The sequence below is a fragment of the Artemia sp. Qi Xiang Cuo genome, chromosome 12 (assembly GCF_049724085.1).
Source record: "Artemia sp. Qi Xiang Cuo chromosome 12, ASM4972408v1, whole genome shotgun sequence".
NCBI lineage: Eukaryota > Metazoa > Arthropoda > Branchiopoda > Anostraca > Artemiidae > Artemia > Artemia sp. Qi Xiang Cuo.
Window position 1 is genome coordinate 32426766 of NC_142805.1, and position 19871 is coordinate 32446636.

Below are 19871 nucleotides of genomic sequence, written 5' to 3' on the forward strand. Positions count from 1 at the left end.
TTGAGAGTTTTGTCCTGCTAACTGAACTAGGCTACTTTTAATAATAGCGTTAAGTTTTAGCTCTAGTTTAGTACTTTACCTCCTCAGAAAAAATACTATCAAATTCTGAAAACTACTTTAAAAAATCTAAAACACATAGTCATATCATTCCTAAAGTTCTTGACTTTATTACTTTATGTTCTTTACATTTTATGTTACTTTATATTCTTCTTTTGAGAAGCAGTCATTCTTTTGAGTCTTCCATTTTTTTTTTTTTTTTATCGGATGATTCATCTCACTGCTTGATCTAATCTGTGATTCAACTTTTTAAGAGGGAGGTGTGTCCATTTAAGTACCAGGGGGGGAGGAGGTCTCTTGTTTCCAAATCAGTAAAAATTAAATATTCAAAGGATAAATAAAACAGTTAAAGATAATGCTATTTTTTAATAGCTTTAAGTTGCATGTTTTTTTCTCTATCTTTCTTCTTTCCGGGAGAAAAGTTTAAGTTTCCCCTCTTATCCGCAACAATCCTAGAAGTAGCCCAAGCCTTTCTTGGGCAGTTCCATCTCTTAGGCGTCTTACACCATTACTTTTACCTTTTGACCTTTGATATTCCTCCTCTGTTACATGCTCTTCGAAGGTAAATACTTCTGTTTTCTCTCGGTACAATTCCTTGGTTTTTTCTTGCCAATCACGACGTCGCTGGACTTCTTTTTTTAGTTTCTCGATTTCCTCTTCATACCCTACAAATTAAACACTTACAATAATAAACAACACAAGACTAATTTAAGAAGAGTAACAGACTACCCTACCATCTATCTTCGATATATGTCAAAAAATTGGCAAAGAAACGCTAATACAAAACTAATAAACTACAGACATTTAAGCACTCTGCTTTTAAGACACTATCAATTGAGATACAAGCCATGGGGTAAGGTTTGAACTATTATCAGTAAAATACAATCAACAACTAGAAGCCAATGGCTTCTATATAGCAACTAGAGCACTATCATCCATTTCATAACTGGTCCCGTAACAGGAACTATATGACATTCCTGGACTGGACAGGAAGTATATTTACGAAACATATAAAACATAAGAATGAATAAAATTAATAAACACTACTAATACTTTCACTATTGAATTAATGTAAACTTTTACACATTTAGATTTAGATAATTTCGGAGACCACACTGCCTTTCCATGACGATAAATAAAAGTTCAAATAGGGATAAAATCCTTTTAATAGACAGTGTTTTTTGTAACAGTGATAGAAATTCACAAAAATACCAGATATTTCGGTCACATATACAGTGACCGTCATCAGTAGTAAAACTAAAATAAAACAATTTAAAACAAAATTTTATATACTAAATCAAATAACACTACATATTATTTGAATCTCTAATTCTTTTCAAAGCAAAGGCGGAAGCTATTCTCTTTGACCTTCTTGGATTCGGTTCATTAGCGTTCAATGATATAACATTTGGACAAAGGTCAACTACATTGGGTGAATTGAACTTTACTCTGTCAGAATTTAATAAATTATCATACATAGAGTTCAGCCCATATTCACCTGTATCTCGATTCAAAGCAATATTCTTGAATGACATTTTCTTTAATTCAAGAGTTTCACGAAAAATTTGCTGTAAACCCCGATCCCTTGAAATCAAAGAGACATTCTTGAACGAAATAAAATGGTCTGGAAAATTAAAAATATGTTCTGAACGGGCACTTCAGCCCTTTCAGAACACATTTTTAATTTTACAGACCATTTTATTTCGTTCGAGAATGTCTCTTTGATTTCAAGGGATCGGGGTTTAAAGCAAATTATTCGTGAAACTCTTAAAATAAAGAAAATCTCATTCAAGAACATTGCTTTGAATCGGGATAAAGGCGAATATGGGGTGAACTCTATCTATGATAATTTATTAAAATCTGACAGAGTAAAGTTCAATTCACCCAATGTAGTTGACCTTTGTCCAAATGCTATATCATTGAACGCTAATGAACCGAATCCAAGAAGGTCAAAGAAACTAGCTTCCACCTTTGCTTTGAAAAGAATTAGAGATTCAAATAATATGTAGTGTTATTTGATTTAGTATATAAACTTTTGTTTTAAATTGTTTTATTTTAGTTTTACTACTGATGACGGTCACTGTATATGTGACCGAAATATCTGGTATTTTTGTGAATTTCTATCACTGTTACAAAAATCACTGTCTATTAAAAGGATTTTATCCATATTTGAACTTTTATTTATCGTCATGGAAAGGCAGTGTGGTCTCCGAAATTATATACGTCATATTTATGGGGATGATTTGAACAAAATTGTGTATAAATATATAAACACTCAGAAAAAACATGCACATGTTATCAACCAACAGGATTTTCTTCTACGATGTAAGAAGATGAGAATTGTGCCACCTTCACTAAAACTCAATTTACATTTGGGCACTTTCAGGGAAGAAAAGTTTTTAACGAAGCTTACATTTCAAGACTTTAAATCACCTTATGAAGGATAAAAGTCAAAAAAGAGCTTTGATAGTGAGAGATAAACTTTCTATGGAAAATTTCATTTCAAAAAAGGTTAGTGTAAGGGACTTCTGTTTTATTCAACAAACAGGAAAAAATAATTTTAATCATGATTTCCGACTTTCCAGAGAAAGATTGGTAAAAAAGTTTTCGAAATTATCAACAAATAACGCGGTAATACCTTCCTCAATTCTTGGACCCATTGAAGTAAATTTTTTATTAAGAACTTTAACGATACAAGAACAATCAGTGCTTGAAAAGGGTCCGAATTTTGTTTTAAACCGAATAAAATCCCCGTGGAAGACATTATCTCTTCAATAGAAACATCTTTGCATAAAAAAAAAACGCAAATCTAATAAAAGATGTTTGCTTAGTAAGAGGTTCTATTGTAAAAACCCTGTCTACTCATGTGTTGAAACCAGCATTTTCTAGTAGAACCATCAAAGATTTTAAAAGTCTTAAAAGCTTGAAAAAGGATGATTCAATTACCATTACAAAAGCAGATAAGAGTAAGGCTTTAGTTGTGATCAATACTGAGGACTACGAATCAAAATTAAGAAGTTTACTAAATGATGAAATAACATACAAGAAGCTATCGTATAATCCAACAGACTAGTTTACAAATAAATTTAAGAAAGAATCGAAGTGCTTAAAGGATGAAGGAAAAATTACACCTCAACTCTATTACAAATGCCTGCCACGCAGTTCCTTGTGCCCTAAATTATATGGACTTCCCAAGATTCATGAGCCTAACCTACCATTACGACCAGTTGTGTAAAATACAAGGTCGCCAACAAGTGTTTTGAGCAAATGGTTAGTGTCAATCTATAAACCACTTGTCTAGACAAATTTTGTATATTAAGAATTCTTCGAATTTAGTTGAAAAACTGAAAAAGTAGAAATTTCTTCGAGTTTTTTGCTTTTAAGCTTCGACATTGTATCAATATACACAAATACTGATGTAGAAGCAGCCGAAACTCTTCTAGAAGGAAAGTTCTTAAGAAATTTGGATTTGATTAGTGGCAAAAAAGATTTGGAAGTTTCTGTAATTATGTATTTAGTAAGGCTGTGCAATAAGTTCTCTTATTTTTTTTCAATTCAGAGGGGAGTATTTCGAAAAAATAAATGGTTTACCTATGGGGGCCTCTTTATACCCTTTATTAGCTAAGATTTTTGAGGAGAATATTGAAACAATTGCGTTAGATTCATATTTTTTAAAATATATATTCTTGGGCCGGTCCATGGATGACATTAATTAAGGGTGTGATGGTGGGTAGGAGGAATTAAAATGATTTTTGGAACATATTAATTGTTTGGGGGAGGATTTAAAGTTTACTGTTGAATTGGAAGAGAATAGGAAACTTCCTTTCCTTGATGTTCTTCTTTTGAAAAATCAAAATAGTCTGGATTTTAAAATTTAGAGAAAACCGACAAATAACAATAGATTTTTGTCTTACAGCTCCGGTCACGCTCGCCAAGTAAAAATTGGTTTGATCTTTTCTTTAACTGATCGGATCTTTAGTATTTGCTCTCCAAAATTTGTTGAGGAGGAGTTTTCTGTTCTAAGGAAAATACTAATAAGCAACATGTATCCAGAACGGTTAATTAACCAGACTTTTTCAAAAAGAAGAAAAAGGTTTCTAGAGATTTCTAAGGAAGTCTTTGAGACAACTCAGGAGAAGGATGTTTTTTGATCCTTACCATATGTACCCGGGTTAAGTGAAAAACTTAAAAGAATTTTACAAAGCAATGGTCTAAGGGTAGCTTTAAAGAGTAATAATACTTTGGGTAGTTTTCTAAATTCTGGGAAGGATCTACCTTCATTGGGGCAACAAAGTGGGGTTTATCAGATCCCATGTACTTGTGGAAGCTCATATGTGGGACGTACTAACCAGAGTTTGGAAATGAGATTATTACAACACAAAGATTCTATTTCTTCCGCTTTAAAGCAAGATTCTAAATCTGAAGATTTCACTTCAGCCGTTTCGGGACATATTTTTAACTTTCCAGACCCTTTTATTTCGTTCAAGAATCTCCCTTTGATTTCAAGGGATCGGGGTTTAAAGTAAATTTTTCGTGAAACTCTTAAAATAAAAAAAATCTTATTCAAGAATATTTCTTTGAATCGGAATACAGGTGAATTAGGGCTGAACTCTATCTGTGATAATTTATTAAAGTCTGACAAGAGTAAAGTTCAATTCAGCCAATGTAGTTGACCTTTGTCCAAATGTTATATCATTGAACGCTAATGAACCGAATCCAAGAAGGTCAAAGAGAATAGCTTCCGCCTTTGCTTTGAAAAGAATTAGAGATCCAAACAATATGTAGTGTTATTTGATTTAGTATATAAACTTTTGTTTTAAATTGTTTTATTTTAGTTTTACTACTGATGACGGTCACTGTATATGTGACCGAAATATCTGGTATTTTTGTGAATTTCTATCACTGTTACAAAAAACACTGTCTATTAAAAGGATTTTATCCCTATTTGAACTTTTATTTATCGACATTTAGATTTATTTTTTCCTTGGATAGAGGAAATATCTTGGGCTAGTCAAGATTTTGGATGAGTTTCAACTCTCTGAAATGTGACCTCTCCTATTCCAAACCATGTAGATAATTTCGGAGACCACACTGCCTTTCCCTGACGATAAATAAAAGTTCAAATAGGGATAAAATCCTTTTAATAGACAGTGTTATTTATAACAGTGATATAAATTCACAATATTACCATAGATTTAGGTCACATATACAGTGACCGTTATCAGTAGTAAAACAGTAGTTTTACTACTGATGACGGTCACTGTATATGTGACCGAAATATCTGGTAATTTTGTGAATTTCTATCACTGTTATAAAAAACACTGTCTATTAAAAGGATTTTATCCCTATTTGAACTTTTATTTATCCAAACCATGGTACCCGATTATCCCAACCGCAGTTATATTCGGTGTCACTTTTAGCTCAGATTGCTCCTTCCTCAAGCTTGGACACTCACTAACCACAGGTCCGTTTTGCTGCCACCTGCTTGCACAAAACACCTCACTATCCAAAGCGAGAATAAAATTGAACCGTTGAGATGGCTTACCAATCGTTTTATGAACTCTTGTGTTCCTTTTTTGTTACTAAATTGAATCTTTCTTTATTTATTGACCAGATGTTGAAAAAAATAGCGTAATTTAGTGGCAACCAACGCCAAAATTATGAAAGTTGTTCTTATTAAATGAATCTTGAATTTGCTGACAAGTGCACTTTGAGTGAAAAATTAGCTAGCTTAAAAATAAAAATAACCTTAGATAAAGTATTCTTGACATAATCAAGGATGAAAGAGTAATTCAGTAAAAATGTTAGATACCAAATTAGTTTTGTTTATTTTATTATTCGAATAGTACGACTTTTCAAGGAAAGTTACATCAAAACTGCTTATGGCTGAGACGGAAATCCAACGTAAAATATGATAGCATGAGTGCTGGAAGTGACTTTCAAAATGAGTAAATAAAAATAAATGCTTCTTTCATCTGAATGCCCTAAATCTTCACGTAGTAAAACAAGACAGAGATAGCTTTAATTACCCATTTTAGCACACTGACTTGATACATAGAGTTAGAGGATATAAAATCCTCTAAGAAAATATTGCTCTAATAGCTATAGGTCTTTTCAGTCAAGATTCCGATATTCAGAAGCAAACTTAGTACACTTAGGAGTAAGTGAAAATACCCTGACTCCAACCCAAAGCTTACATTGCCATAGCCTTCAGATTCATACGTCATTAACTAATAATCCAAATGCAACCGCCACTTCAACATAACCATTGCTTAATACAATTTTAGCAACTGAAAAAAAGTTCAAATTAACTTTACTGACACCAATAATTAGCTAGTGCTAATTTGAGCCAATCAGAGTCCAGGCCTCCTCACCTTACATCGTTTGAGTCAAGACTGAAAAAACAAAAGAGTTATTCATTGAAGCCTCCTGAATTGATGAAAAATTGGAACGTTCCCTTATTGCAATATTTGTTGACAGCCGTCATTTCGCTGATGACGGCTGTTGAATATACAGCCGAAGTATTCGAACAGATTATGCAAAACACAGTTATTCCCTGTCTACACAAATTCCTCATTATTTTCTCTTTTTTGTATGATTGAAAGGCGGTGTCGTCCTATTGCAATATTGTGAAAAATATAACACTATAATCAGCTAGCGCTAATTTGAGCAAATAAGATTTTTTGCAGGATTCTCTGATTGGCTAAAAAATTCTCAGAAAATACAAATTGGCTTAGATTACCATTAGCCAAATCTCAGTATTACTAAATCCAATTGTAAATGGTCCTTTATGATTTTGGCTATACAGTCCAAAAAATAATTCTACTCAGACTTACTCTTTAGTCGTCTATCTGCAATTGCACAAGCCTGTTTAGCAGATCGATTAAGGAAGTAGCCATCACCAATAAACACAAAAACTTCATTGGTCTTCACAATCTGCCCAGGCACAAACGCAACACTGCACAAAGGAACCATTACATCATGTTTCAGGACATCTGGTAATGTTGACAATCTTGAACGAAGAGCAACCAAGTCCTCCTTATGTCGGGTAATAGTATCTAAAGACTCCTCACATTCATGCACCCACTGGAAAAATAATACTGAAGCACATCATGGCAGTAAAGCAAGAAATAGAAACAAGAAAGTAAAATAGGACACACAAACATATTTAAACGTACTTCTATTCAATGTCTCTTCACCCTATGGACCTGCAATAAATTGCCCATGAGGAAGGAGATGAGAGGCAAATTTTTGAAGAAAGATCGGTCAAAGTCTCAAGAATAGATGTTTTTCCATACAAGTGTCATATTCTCCCGAGTACTGAACAAAATAATAATATTTTAGGGGGATAAAGGGGGATCCAAACCCAAAGGGAGAACAAATATCTGATCTATCCCACAAATTCAGCTTTTAAAATTCGCGTGGCTCTTAATTGTAGAGCATGCACACAGATATGACTGCCAGAAGATTGACGCTTCAAACGAATTGATGCTTCAACGAAAAGAAAATTTTCAAAGGATAACGAGATGCAATGAAACACATTAAGTTCTGATGTTTAGCCGATACGGATTAATTATGTGCTACAGCTAAGAAGGTCAGAGATAGCAATTTTGATTGTAGCAATAGTAGGAAAACAAAATTTCGGGAAGCAACTTGTTCAAATAGGGAAGGCCCTTTTTGTCAAAATTGTAACAAGACTTTGTCCAACAGCAGACAAATTATTTGGCAAGATGGGGCCAAGCTTATCATTGCTTTGCTTTCCAATAACTAATTATTTTTTTTTTTGGGGGGGGGAGGGGGTATGGAGGCAATGGGTTTTGACCAAAGTGTATGTGTATGCACCACCATAAAATCAACACTAAACTAATTTTATAATTGATTGAAAATTTTTAGGTAATGACTTAAATATAGCCGGAAAGAGAGTTGCAGATGATAGATAAGGAACGATAATAGTCCTTGAAAAATATCTTGGAAAGATTATTCAGGTTTCTTGCTAAAAGTCTGATCAGGTATTTTATTTCTTTTTAGGCTATACTTTCAAATTATAATATTGTCCTCTGTCAGCCTAAAAGTTTGATGCTATTAGTTCCTGAATGACTAGAATCCAATTACGATGAATGCTGATCCAATTCGGGGAGAAACACTTGGAGTCTATGGCTGCCCATTAAAGACAATCCAGATGAATGTTTTTCAGTTACTAAGTCATGGATGACAGCTTATGGATTTCAGTCTTGGATGACAGCTCATCTCTTCTATAACTTGTTTAAAGATGTTTACGTGCCTCTGGTGAAAGGAAAATCAAGTCTTATTCTTGACGGCCATGGGCCCTATACATCATTGGCTCTTATGGAGCTCACTTCAGAAAAGAACATTATTATCCTCAATTTGCCAGCCCATGTATTGAATGATCTGCAGCCACTTGACAGGGTTGTTCTCAAAGGGCTGAAATCATCCAATGAGCAGAAGCTCGTAAACTGGAAACAAGAACACCTTGTTGAAGTCTTACCAAAACAAGGACTCTGGGAGAGTAACCTTACACTTTCATGGATTGAAAAATCATTTCAAACGACATGAATTTATGATTCCGCTATTCCAGCACGTGTCAATTGCAACGTTAAGAAGGTGAAGTTTCATTGAGCCTAGTTAAAAAAAAATATGTTGACAAAAAATTTAAGAATAAGACTACAGTGAATACTACGACTGATCAGATTACTATTTCAGTGTAGGTTAGTCCAAAAAGATTCAAACGCATGAGAAATCAGTTGAAGAACTTCTCTTGGACTCAGCACACCGCAATTCTCTTGATGTCTCAGCATCCGGGGCATCTGGCAGGCAGAAAATTGCTTGAGAAGCTAAAGTAATAGCATCTGAAGAGGATTTGAGACTGCTTGAACAAAGATAGAAAGAGAAAAAAAGAAGGAATTCTTGAGAACAAAACAGGAAAAGTAAAAATGAAGACAATCAAGCCATGGGCGCCCATAAGCTGAATTCCAGGGGGGGGGGGGGCAAACTTCGTCTAATTGCTATTTTTAATGCTATATAATAGAAATCTCAGAACAAAAATATAAAAATAAGGGAGCATCATTCAGCCAGGGGGGGGGCGCCCCCCCCCCCATAGGGGCGCCCATGTATCAAGCCCAAGTAAAAAAAAAAAAAAATGTCTTTGCAATGAAGACTCTGACGTCTCGTCTGGCTCCTCATCTGACTCTGTGCTAATTATCTGACCAAACGGAAATCTGTTATACTGTTGACAGTGAGAATGAAGAAGATCAGGGAAAGAAGCTAAACCTATATCTAAATGAGTACTATGATCTTACATACAATACCAAACATGACACAACCCGTTTCAAACGGTCAGATGTAAAATGGATGACACAATTTTATGTAACCTAGCGCCAGGACACATGGGGAACCCCCAATTTCAACCGAGCACGGCAGACACTTTATCTGAGGTCGTGTAATGACAACGCAACCATCACTGTCACATAATACCTTTTTGGCATTTTAGTTTTCGACCGAAACATTCAAAGCATTTTTTCTTTTTTTTAACTTAATAGTGGTGCACACTTTATGTAAGGTCAGCGCACAACTTACGCAATGACGGTGCACGTAAGGATGGGTTGGGTGAACTTGAGTCAACGGATTGAGGCAAAATTTTTAACAAGAAATATCTGACACATGTTTTAGGAATGATTGTTAGGGGGTGTGGGGGCAGTCAAATAATGGTAATGTGGCCTGAATTACATGGAGTAACGTATTCTACAGTTTAAAAGTTAAGATGGGGGTGTTAAATATTTTTACCACAGAGGGTGGGGGGATTGAAAATCTAACTTGCATACAAAGAAAGGCTGTATTTTCGTTAGGGGTTCTCGGAAATACCTCAACAATGCCTAAAATTTTGCATCTAATACCAACCTTGCCCTGTGGAAATGATTGCTAAGAGGGGGGGGGGAAGCTATAGAACTCCAATTTCAGAGTCCTGTTTTAAAGGTTATTTTAACAAGATTTGTAATTTATAATCGACTTTACTCTAGTTCCATACATTTTTAAGCGGAGTCCAAATGTTAAAATATGTTAAATAATTGTTGAAAATCCACAGCCTCCTTTTTACCTGCATCTCTGTTATTCCAAATTTAGCCAAAAACTGCTAATATAGGTTTGCACTAGATTTTTAATAGTTTGCAAGAAACATATTAAGCCTTGAATTTTCCCCCGCATCATTTTTTGCTCCAGTCTATACCCAGTCCGTGTTTGATTACTAATATGTCCAAAATCTTTAAATCAAGAAAGTATTTTTCATTTCTCGCATCGCCCCCCCCCCCATGTTCAGTGCAGGTTAAAAATTTAAACAAAACAAGTATATTTCCAAATGTAAATTTCCAAAAATAAATATCATCTTAAACCATCTCGCTTAAAAGTAATTATCACAACTGCTACTAAGACTAACAGCTAACTGAAGCACAAGCCGGCTGAAGCCAGCACAGCTGCGCCGCTACCCCCTTCCCTCCACCTCGCCCACTACCTTTCCACGTCTTTACTTTTTACCCCTCCCGTGAAATTCGAATTCACTTCAAATCCTTAATATGGCTTCTTACCCTAGATTCAAGGATGACCTGCGTTTTGTTTGTCCCAGAATAGATGGCCAAAAAGTCCAACTTTGGGCAATCTGTCATCATTCACTCATAGAACGTAGCCTAGCTATTTCAACCTTTCCTTCATCATAGCCTGAGAAAGTGGGATCAAAACACTTTATTTTTTGATGTAGCATCAGTCAAACGAGTACCTAAAACTATCCTTGGACAATTCCTCTGGAAAAAATTAACAAGTCATCCTAATCTTTTAAAGGGCCCATATTTCAAAGGCATAATTGACCACTCTAATTGTTGTGGCTTCCAATATTCTAATCTCAGTTCGCAAATCTATTCTAACAGTTTAAAACTTTTTTAATTGTGAAAAACACCCTTAAAGCTTTTCTAATTGTGAAAAACACCCTTCAATATGACTATTCTACTTTCACAACTTTGCTGCATGCACCATCTTTACTAACAGTAGTACTAAGACAAGCAAATCCGTCCGACTGAAAAATTTTCTCTTTACATAATATCACCTATTTGCCCTCATTTATTCTTTGTCCATATGACTTAGTTTCCTTAAAACTACTTCTCAATCATTACTTCTCTTCTTAATTTTCTTAAAATTACTTCTCAAGCAAGAGTTCAAGCCTGAACTCTCAAAACTACCAAAAATGTATTAATTTTACAAACATTTTTTACCTGGAACACCAGTCATCTGCATAATCCAATTCTAGTGCAGTTTTATCTTCCCATTTGCTTCCATGTTTTCCCATAGCCGTTACTGTGTTCCTTGGGACAAACTCGACCAGCCCAAAAAAAGGGGATAGGACACAACACTACTTAATTCCTGATTCTAAACTAAACCAACAACTAACTTAACTTCCTACCTTACCAACGGTAATATTACTCTCTTATCATTCAGACACTTTTCAGTTCCTAATGTAAGAGTGCAAATTTGGTCGACGCATTTTCTCCCCTTCCTAAACCCATACAATCCTTCTTAAGAGAAGGATTGTATTCAGCAACAATTCTCTTACTTTCTTCGTCTAATAAGTATCACCCTGTCATGTAATTTACTTCCTACAGAAACAACTAATGTCTCTGTAATTACCATATTCATTAGTTTATCTCTAACTTTGCAACCAGCAAATTTCAAAAAACTTCTTAATTATGCTATTAGCATCTCATGCCTTATTGTTTTTCAACACTTTTAGTACAGCCTCTAACAAATCCTTGCAAAATAATCTCCCTTTGTTTCCAGATTGTTTATCATTTTTTTTTTCATTTTCTTCAGTATCATTTCCTAAAACTTTGTGATGGTTTATCGCATTCTCAAAATGTAACAATAATTAAATTAAAAAAAACAAGTTTTTCTAACTGAAAGTAAGGAGCAACATTAAAACTCAAAACGAGCAGAAATTATTCCGTATATGAAAGAGGTTGTCCACTTCTCAACCCCCAACTGTTTACAGTAGAGATTTTATAGTTTCAAAAAATAGAGCTGTGTGCAAGAGTCTAATTTAAACGTAGAGTCCAGGGTATTGAGGAGGGGACAGCCCCTTTCATATACGGAATAATTTCTATTCGTTTTAAGTTTTACTGTCGCTCCTTACTTTCAGTTGAAAAAAAACTTGTTTTTTTATTTAATTTCTGAACGTTTTTGAATTAATACAGGTTTTTATTTTGGCTCACTGTACATGAATAATTAAAACGAAATTTAAAAATGATCAAAAACCAAATCAAATAATATTCAAAGCATGAAACTACCACAAATCAGCATCAATAAATAAATGAAACCCAAAACAAACAGAAATTACAATAAATAACCAAGTCAAACTCAAAACAAGCAGAAATTCACGTGAGTAGGGCTCAAAACCCCTATGCCTTCCCAAGGCCAGAACATAATTTGCACTTTACTGAAAAAAATACAAATGAATGTGCATTGTCAGTTTAATACACATATACTGATACTTAGTAATCAAAATGTTAATATTATTTGATTTATTAAAGTTATAAAAGCAAAAACATTTATATTTTTTTCAGTAAACTGCAAATTATGTTCTGGGCTTGGGAAGGCATAGGAGTTTTGAGCCCTACTCATGTTAATTTCTGCTTGTTTTGAGTTTGACTCAGTAATTTATTGTAATTTCTGTTTGTTTTGGGTTTCATTTATTTATCAATGTTGATTTGTGGTAGTTTCACACTTGGTAGATTATTTGATTTTATTTTTGCTCATTTTTGGTTTAATGGAGTTCTTTACTTTTCTTTGAAAAACTTATTTTGTGGAAAAAGTTTTTTTTTAATTAATATCATTAAACAGTATGTAGACAACAATGGTAGAAAACACAATGACATTACTAAAAAGAAACATGCTCCATATTATAAAGCAAGAATTTCATTATTTTTGTTTAAGTTTTGAATAATCTATATCCTAGGCCTATATTTGGGAACATCAGGGGGTGAAAGGGAGCACTGTATGGGTAGTAAATCCATGTCTTCATTTCAAGCAAGTTTCCCAGTGCTTATTTAACTGTTCTGGCAGTTCCTGTCTATACTGTTTGTTTGTTTTTAGGCTCAAAAGGCAAATAGCCTAAAGTGAATATGGAATGACATTCTTCTTGGTAAAGATAAATATAGTGAATGAAAAGCTGCTTTCATCCAACCAACTTTGTCTAAAAAGCCACAATGAAGACAGTACTTAGGTATTAGGCTAGGCTTATATTGAAAAAAAAACATAAAATAAGGAACCTGATGCAGGGGTGGATCCAGGATTTTTTTAGGGGGGGGGGGTGCAAAATAGGTTGATCCAAAAAATGTGCATTAGGAGCAAGTTTAATTAACATAGTCTTGTATTAATTAAGTAAACTACACTACTTTATACTATGTTAGGGGGGGGCGGGTCATGTGCCCCCCTCCCCCTGGATCTACTACTGACCTGATGATACTACTTTATTTCTTTTTTACTTTTTATTTACAAGCATGTTTCCTTTAGAAGATCTGCTTAACAGAACTTTTACCTAGACTTTTACCAGGAACTAGGATCTAATTGTCAAGGTAGCCTAGCAGCCACTAGGCAATGACAAGTGGCTCTGCGCCGAGTGCCTCTTGATGTCAGACATGGAATATGACATTTTTACCAAAATGAATCTTAGACTTGGAAGTGTTTGGGTGTGCCCCATGTGTAAGGCTGGTAGTGCCAAACAAAGTGTTCAAGATCTTCTAAAAACCGCATTGAATGAGCACTGAGACGAAATGCAGGATATGTTTGGCTCACTCAAACAGGACATGAGCGCGTCTTTGGACTCTGTTAAAGCAGAAATTCAAAATCTTGACGAGAGTGTCAAGACAAAAGTGGCCATATCTGAAGCCGCAGACATAGCAGGTCATGTTGTTGCTGAGAAATTAGAAACCGATGTTCATACAATTGTCAGGCAGGAACAAGACAGATACAACAGCCGCCTGAACCTTATTGCGTATGGCGTACCACCTCAAGCAGACGATAAACAATTCATACGAAAATTCCTAAAAAATGAATTCAAGGTCGATGTGGACAGCATTATGAACATTCGACGCTTACCAAAAGCTCAAAACTCCACAGATTCTAGAACCCCTGCCGCTGCAAGGCCTGATCCCATATTGTTTTCTATTAGTTCAAGTAAGCAGAAGGCAGAAATCCTTAAGCTATCTCACACCATAAAAGGCAACATAGCCTTTTATGCAGATACCTCCAAAGAGGACCGCCAGAAAAGAAAGGAACTAGTGGATGAGATAAAAAGACATGCTGCTGCAGGCGAGCTTAATCTAGGAATTGGAAATAGGGTCATTGTTTTAAAAAACAGGACACCTTTGGGATTACCGGTCCCTGTGCAATCACAACAGATGAAGCACTAAACTTTGAACAGCCTCAAATAAACAGTGTAAATAGGGAGCAAAAGAGCATTGGAAGTTCCACGGACTCAACAAGTTATAAAAGCGCAGAATGACTAGAATCGACCAATGACGTTTTTCTAAGTGCCAATTCGGACAGTGAAAGCGAAATCATTTCTAAAAATGAAATTCCTGGTATTCACAACAGTGCTACAAAGATAAACAAATCCAAAAAATTATTTTGTGTGCTTTAAACACATTTTGATACTCTTTTCCCCAAAACTTGCTGAACTGAAAGCTTTTTGTTTTGATCTTAATGTGGACATTATTTGTGTTTGTGAAATTTGCCCAAAAAACTCAGTGTACAAGCTGGAGGAATCTCACATTCAAATCCCCGGATTCAACTTGAGTAGCAATTTGGATAACACTGAATGTTGAAGAGGAGTAGCAATATACTGCAGAACTGGACTGAAAGCTAAAACTGTGAGTTACCCTCTTATTATTTCCACTAAGCTAGTAGTTGGGTTGAAAATGTTTGTTTGAAACTCCATGTAGGATCTGAATCATTTATGATAGGTGTAATTTACCAAAGTCCATCAGCCCCTGATCAATTTATTTCACTTCTATCCATATCTGACCTGGTGTCTAAAATGAGTTCCAATGAGTACTCAACTGTCTTTTTGTTTGGAGATTTGAATATGCCTGATGTTAATTTGGCTGAAGGAATAGTATACCCCCCTGAAAGTAGCCCATCCTGTGTCACAGCAAATTCCCTTTCTGTCAACCTACTGATACAGATTGTTGACCAACCAACACAATTCAGGCACCAACAACAACCCCCCTTACTTGACTTGGTTATCACAAATGATCCTGAACGAGTTCTCTCTATTTCTTACCATCCTGCTCTCAGAAGCAGTGACCTTGTCTGTATCTTGACTGAGATACAGATAAACAATAAGAAGGAGAATATGATAAATAAATCCTTTACAGACTATGAGAAGATAAGGCAGGACCTATCCAGGATTACATGGGAGGATATAGTCAATAGTGGGGACATTGAGAAAAGCTGGGAAACATTTAAGGTAACAGTCTTAGATGCTGAAAAGAAAAATACCCAAGAATATTGGTGTCTACCACCTAAAACACTCCCATACCTGCCAAAAGAAGTAAAAATAGCAATGAAGAAAAAAAAAAGAGCTTGGGCCAAGTAAGTAAAATGTAAAAGTGATAACCACCATGACAGGTTTAAGAAATGTAGAAACAGACTAAGAAATTTGACTTAGAAGGTTATGAGGGACCACAAAGATGCAATTGCAGCTAACTCAAAACAGAACCCAAAGATGTTTTGGCAACATGTCTCTACAGCTAACCTGTCTAGACAAGATATCCCAGATTTAATGAGAGAGGATGGTAAATAAGCTTCAGGTACAAAAGAAAAAGCATAACTCCTGAATTCCAATTTTAGTACCAATTTCTCTGCCCTACCCAACATACCACCTCCTCTACCAGAAAAACTGATCCCAGAACCAATGGTCATGCCAAATATTTGTATAGAGGCTAAAAAAGAGGCTAATAATATAGACCCTCTATAATATAAATAATATAGAGGCTAAGAAGAGGCTAAAATAACTTGAGGCTAACAAAGCTGCTGGACCCGATAACCTACGCTCAAGACTGCTAAAAGAGACTGCTAAATACTTTGCCGAACCTATTGCTATAATGCTTAAGATGTCTCTCACGTCCAAAATACTTCCAAATGATTGGAAACAATCCAAAATCAAGCCAAAACTCAAGAAAGGGAAAAAGTATCTTGCTTGTAATTATCAGCCTATAAGTCTCACATCAGTTGTATGTAGAGTACTTGATGGCATCATAAACAATGCACTGGTCCCACCTTGAGAAAAACCAATTGCCTATCAAAAGCCAATATGGTTTTCGAAAAGGCCATTCAATTGATACTAATCTAATTGAGTCATATGATTTTGTGACTAGACTCTTGGATACTGGTCAGCTTATGGATATCATATTGCTCGACCAAGCTAAAGCCTTTGACTAAGTTAAACACAAAATACTAATTTTGAAATTAAAGGCTAATGGAGTACATGAAGATACAGTAGTTTGGATAGAAGCCGTTCCAACTGGCTGGGTTCAGAGGGTGTTGGTGTACAACTGCAATGACAATGCTGTCTATTCTGAACTGCTACGAGTAACCTATGGAGTATCAAAGGGCACCATCCTGGGGACCACATTATTCAGCATGTACATCAATGACTGTACTACAGACATGAATAATCCTTTGATACTATATGCTGATGACTGCAAGCTCCTAGGACTGGCCCAGAACAACCTAAATCTATCAACTATGCAAGAAGATCTGGACAGACTATCTAGATGGTCATTGGATTGGTGTCTACAGTTCAATGCCTTAAAATGTAAAGTTCTACATCTTGGATGCAATAATCCAAAACTTGCATATCATATAGGAGACACCCAGCTTGAGGCAGTCAGTGAGGAGAAGGACCTGGGGGTTATTGTTGACAGTGAGCTGAAGTTTCACTGCCACAAACAAGCTCAATTTGCAAAAGCAAACCAAGCCCTTGGCCTCATAAAGCAAACATTTACCACTAGGAAGTCAGGAGTGATTACAAAACTGTACAAAGCCATGGTCTGTCCTCACCTGGAATTTGGCATGATCTTAGCCTCTTTGTACTATAAGATGGATGTGAAAGTACTTGAGAGTGTCCAAAGAAGAGCAACTAAGCTTATCTTTGCATTCCAAGACAAATCTTACAAGGAACATCTCACCTTACTCAAACTCCCTACCTTAGTATACCATACTGTAGGAAAAGAGGAGATGTAATAGCAACTTGTAAGTTGCTAGAAAATGACCTATTAAGTCATGTCTTTTCCCCATCCTTCTCAACTACCACAAGAGGACACACCAAGAAGCTGCAGGCCCCCTGTTTCATCAAGCAAGAGCGCCAACAGTTCTTCTCAGTCCATTCCATCCCACTCTGGAACAGCCTATCAGAAGCCAACATCCAATCTAAAACTCTAGATGCCTTCAAGAAAGGAGTTGATCAAGACTGGGCCAATGCTGAATGGAGGCTGAACTGGTATGTCAAATCATAACCTTGAAACACCAACAGCAAGATTTCTACAGGAGGCTCAACACCACCTCATCTTGCTGGACATGTGATTTAAGGTAATGTTTAGAAGCAGTGCTGGATGGAGAATTGATTGATAGGCCAGCTACTCTTTGTTATTATAGTACTCAAACAGAATTGGAGCCTTGGTGCAAAGTTGCACTATTTTTGTATTTGATACAGGCCTAAACAAAATTAATCAGCTCAAACCCCTGTATCTAGGTGTTCAGCTTGAGCATTGGGTTTGGAGGGGGGATATAAATAATGTTCAGACAAAATTATCCAGTGTATCAGCAGATGCAGACACATTAGCTAAATTTAACTAAGAACATAAGCTAAATTTCAAGGTGTCAACACTGCATGCCAAAACTTTGAGGGCCCCCCTTAGCTGTGCCCCTGTCTGTACCTCATTGAAAATGAGGCACAGGTAGAAGGGAATAAAAACTTGAGAGCCATGGCTAAATAGAGTAAAGCCAAGGCAGATTGTCTCTGTGAGGGGTAAAGCTGGCATAACTTTTTTCAAAATTGTATAAAAATGACTCATTTCACTTGTTGATGGATAGGCTAGTTTACCATCCATTCTAGGGCAAGACTAAGGTAGACAGGCATGGAGTAGGCTAGGCTAAGGATAAAGTAGACTAGCCTAACTTAATTCACACTTTTGAGCAAAATAAGGTAAATGCTGGATCTGTTCTGCTCCATGTCAATGATGTTAATGTGGAATGTCACTGTGAACTGGGCCCAGTGACATAGGTATAGGCAGCATATTGTCCAGGGGGGGGGGGGCAGTTGATAGTGGGATGGAGGGCCTTTTATCATCTGCTTTTCCAACCATCTGCTTTTCCAGCCATATCTAATGCAAATTTGAAGACCTAGGGGGGCAGCCGCCCCCTCCCTACGCCCATGCCCAGTGATTTTGCATTAATTGCTAGCTTACAGGCTAGAATAACTCCCATTTCAATAAAATTTGCTATATTTCAATCCCAGACATACCCTGTCTTGCTCTGTAGCGAATCTTGTCTGCTTTCCTTCTGAATTCAACTCCATAGGCCTATAGCTTGAGTCCATTGCTGTGGCCCTAAAAGCAGCATTAGCCAAAGTTGAAAGTCCTACGCCAGTAAAATTCAGCCTTGCGTAAATTTAAAATAGGCTACGCCTGGTTTTCTCGGATTTTCTTATAAATATCGCTTTTCAAAAGATTGTTTTGGTATCTTCTGAAAAGTAGGTTAAATATCTGGCACTCATATCCAAAAAAATAGAGCCAATTTTTTGTAAAATTTAGTGATCAGATTTCAGCTTAAAATCCGAGTTACACTAAATCTTTAGTATAGAATAAACAGCTAGAACCACCGATAATCCAGCCTCTATTTTCTTTTAATCTTTATGCTCACGGCACTTCACAACAGTCATGAGGCGAATAATTAATATGTTTCACAGAGAATGCATAAGGATTAAACGGTTTATATTGTCAAATAAACTCAAGTTTTATTTGACAGAAAATTCCAAGTTAGATATGCACCTTAAAGGCCATTGCGGGTTAAAAAATTTAGTCTTAAATAGAATGAATAACGACCATAGGAATCTCTGAACGAAAATCACAGCAATCACGCAACGAAATTGGCCGTTGCTACAGATTTTGAGTCAGCCATAGAAGGTTTAGGTTTCCAAAAAGTAATTTACTCTTTTGCGTGACAAAAACAAACAGTTAAACATTGACCACAGAATGCAAACTTCCTTTCTTATTTGATTGTCAATGTCCACACTCAGTTTTATAATTTTGTAGATTCCATGCTGTATGAATACTTTCAGGCCCCAACCCTCAGGGGTAGTAACTTGTTTTTATTTCTCTATAAACTCTTGGTCGCATTCATTCATCAGAAAAAGATAAATTTAGCAGAAGCACGTCCATTAAATATTAGAAAAAACAGGTTAAACTTTACAAAGCTTATGAGTCTAAAATATTAAAAACTTAACAATACTAGCACATTCAAGATTTCAACAAAGGCTACTACAGAAAAAAAACGGAAAGGGGGATTTTATTTTTGCTAATTGGTCATTTATCGTTCTGTTTGTTCCTATCACCCAGCTTCATATTCCCTTAAACAGTTCAAACGCCAGGCTATATTTAAGGACTGTTTCCGACTTTGGGGCCGCTCGGTTTGGCCTTGGCAAGCTCTTCAAGATAGTGACACCAAGGCAAATTCAAATACTGGTTTCGTTTAGTCTG

At 35.8% G+C, this 19871-nt stretch overlaps 1 protein-coding gene across 1 annotated transcript in view; it reads right to left on the minus strand.

The window, feature by feature from the left end:
* The window catches only part of LOC148946026 (uncharacterized), an 83230-nt gene extending 64404 nt beyond the window's left edge, over positions 1-18826 (minus strand). Inside the window, exons 1-3 of the mRNA XM_089097793.1 lie at positions 18638-18826; positions 6894-7143; positions 576-722 (exon numbers count right to left, since the gene is read on the minus strand). Of these exons, the coding sequence (XP_088953919.1) occupies positions 576-722; positions 6894-7143; positions 18638-18712 (472 nt within the window). The 5' untranslated portion in view covers positions 18713-18826. The remainder of the gene's footprint in view (positions 1-575; positions 723-6893; positions 7144-18637) is intronic.
* Between the last annotated feature and the right edge of the window lie 1045 nt (positions 18827-19871).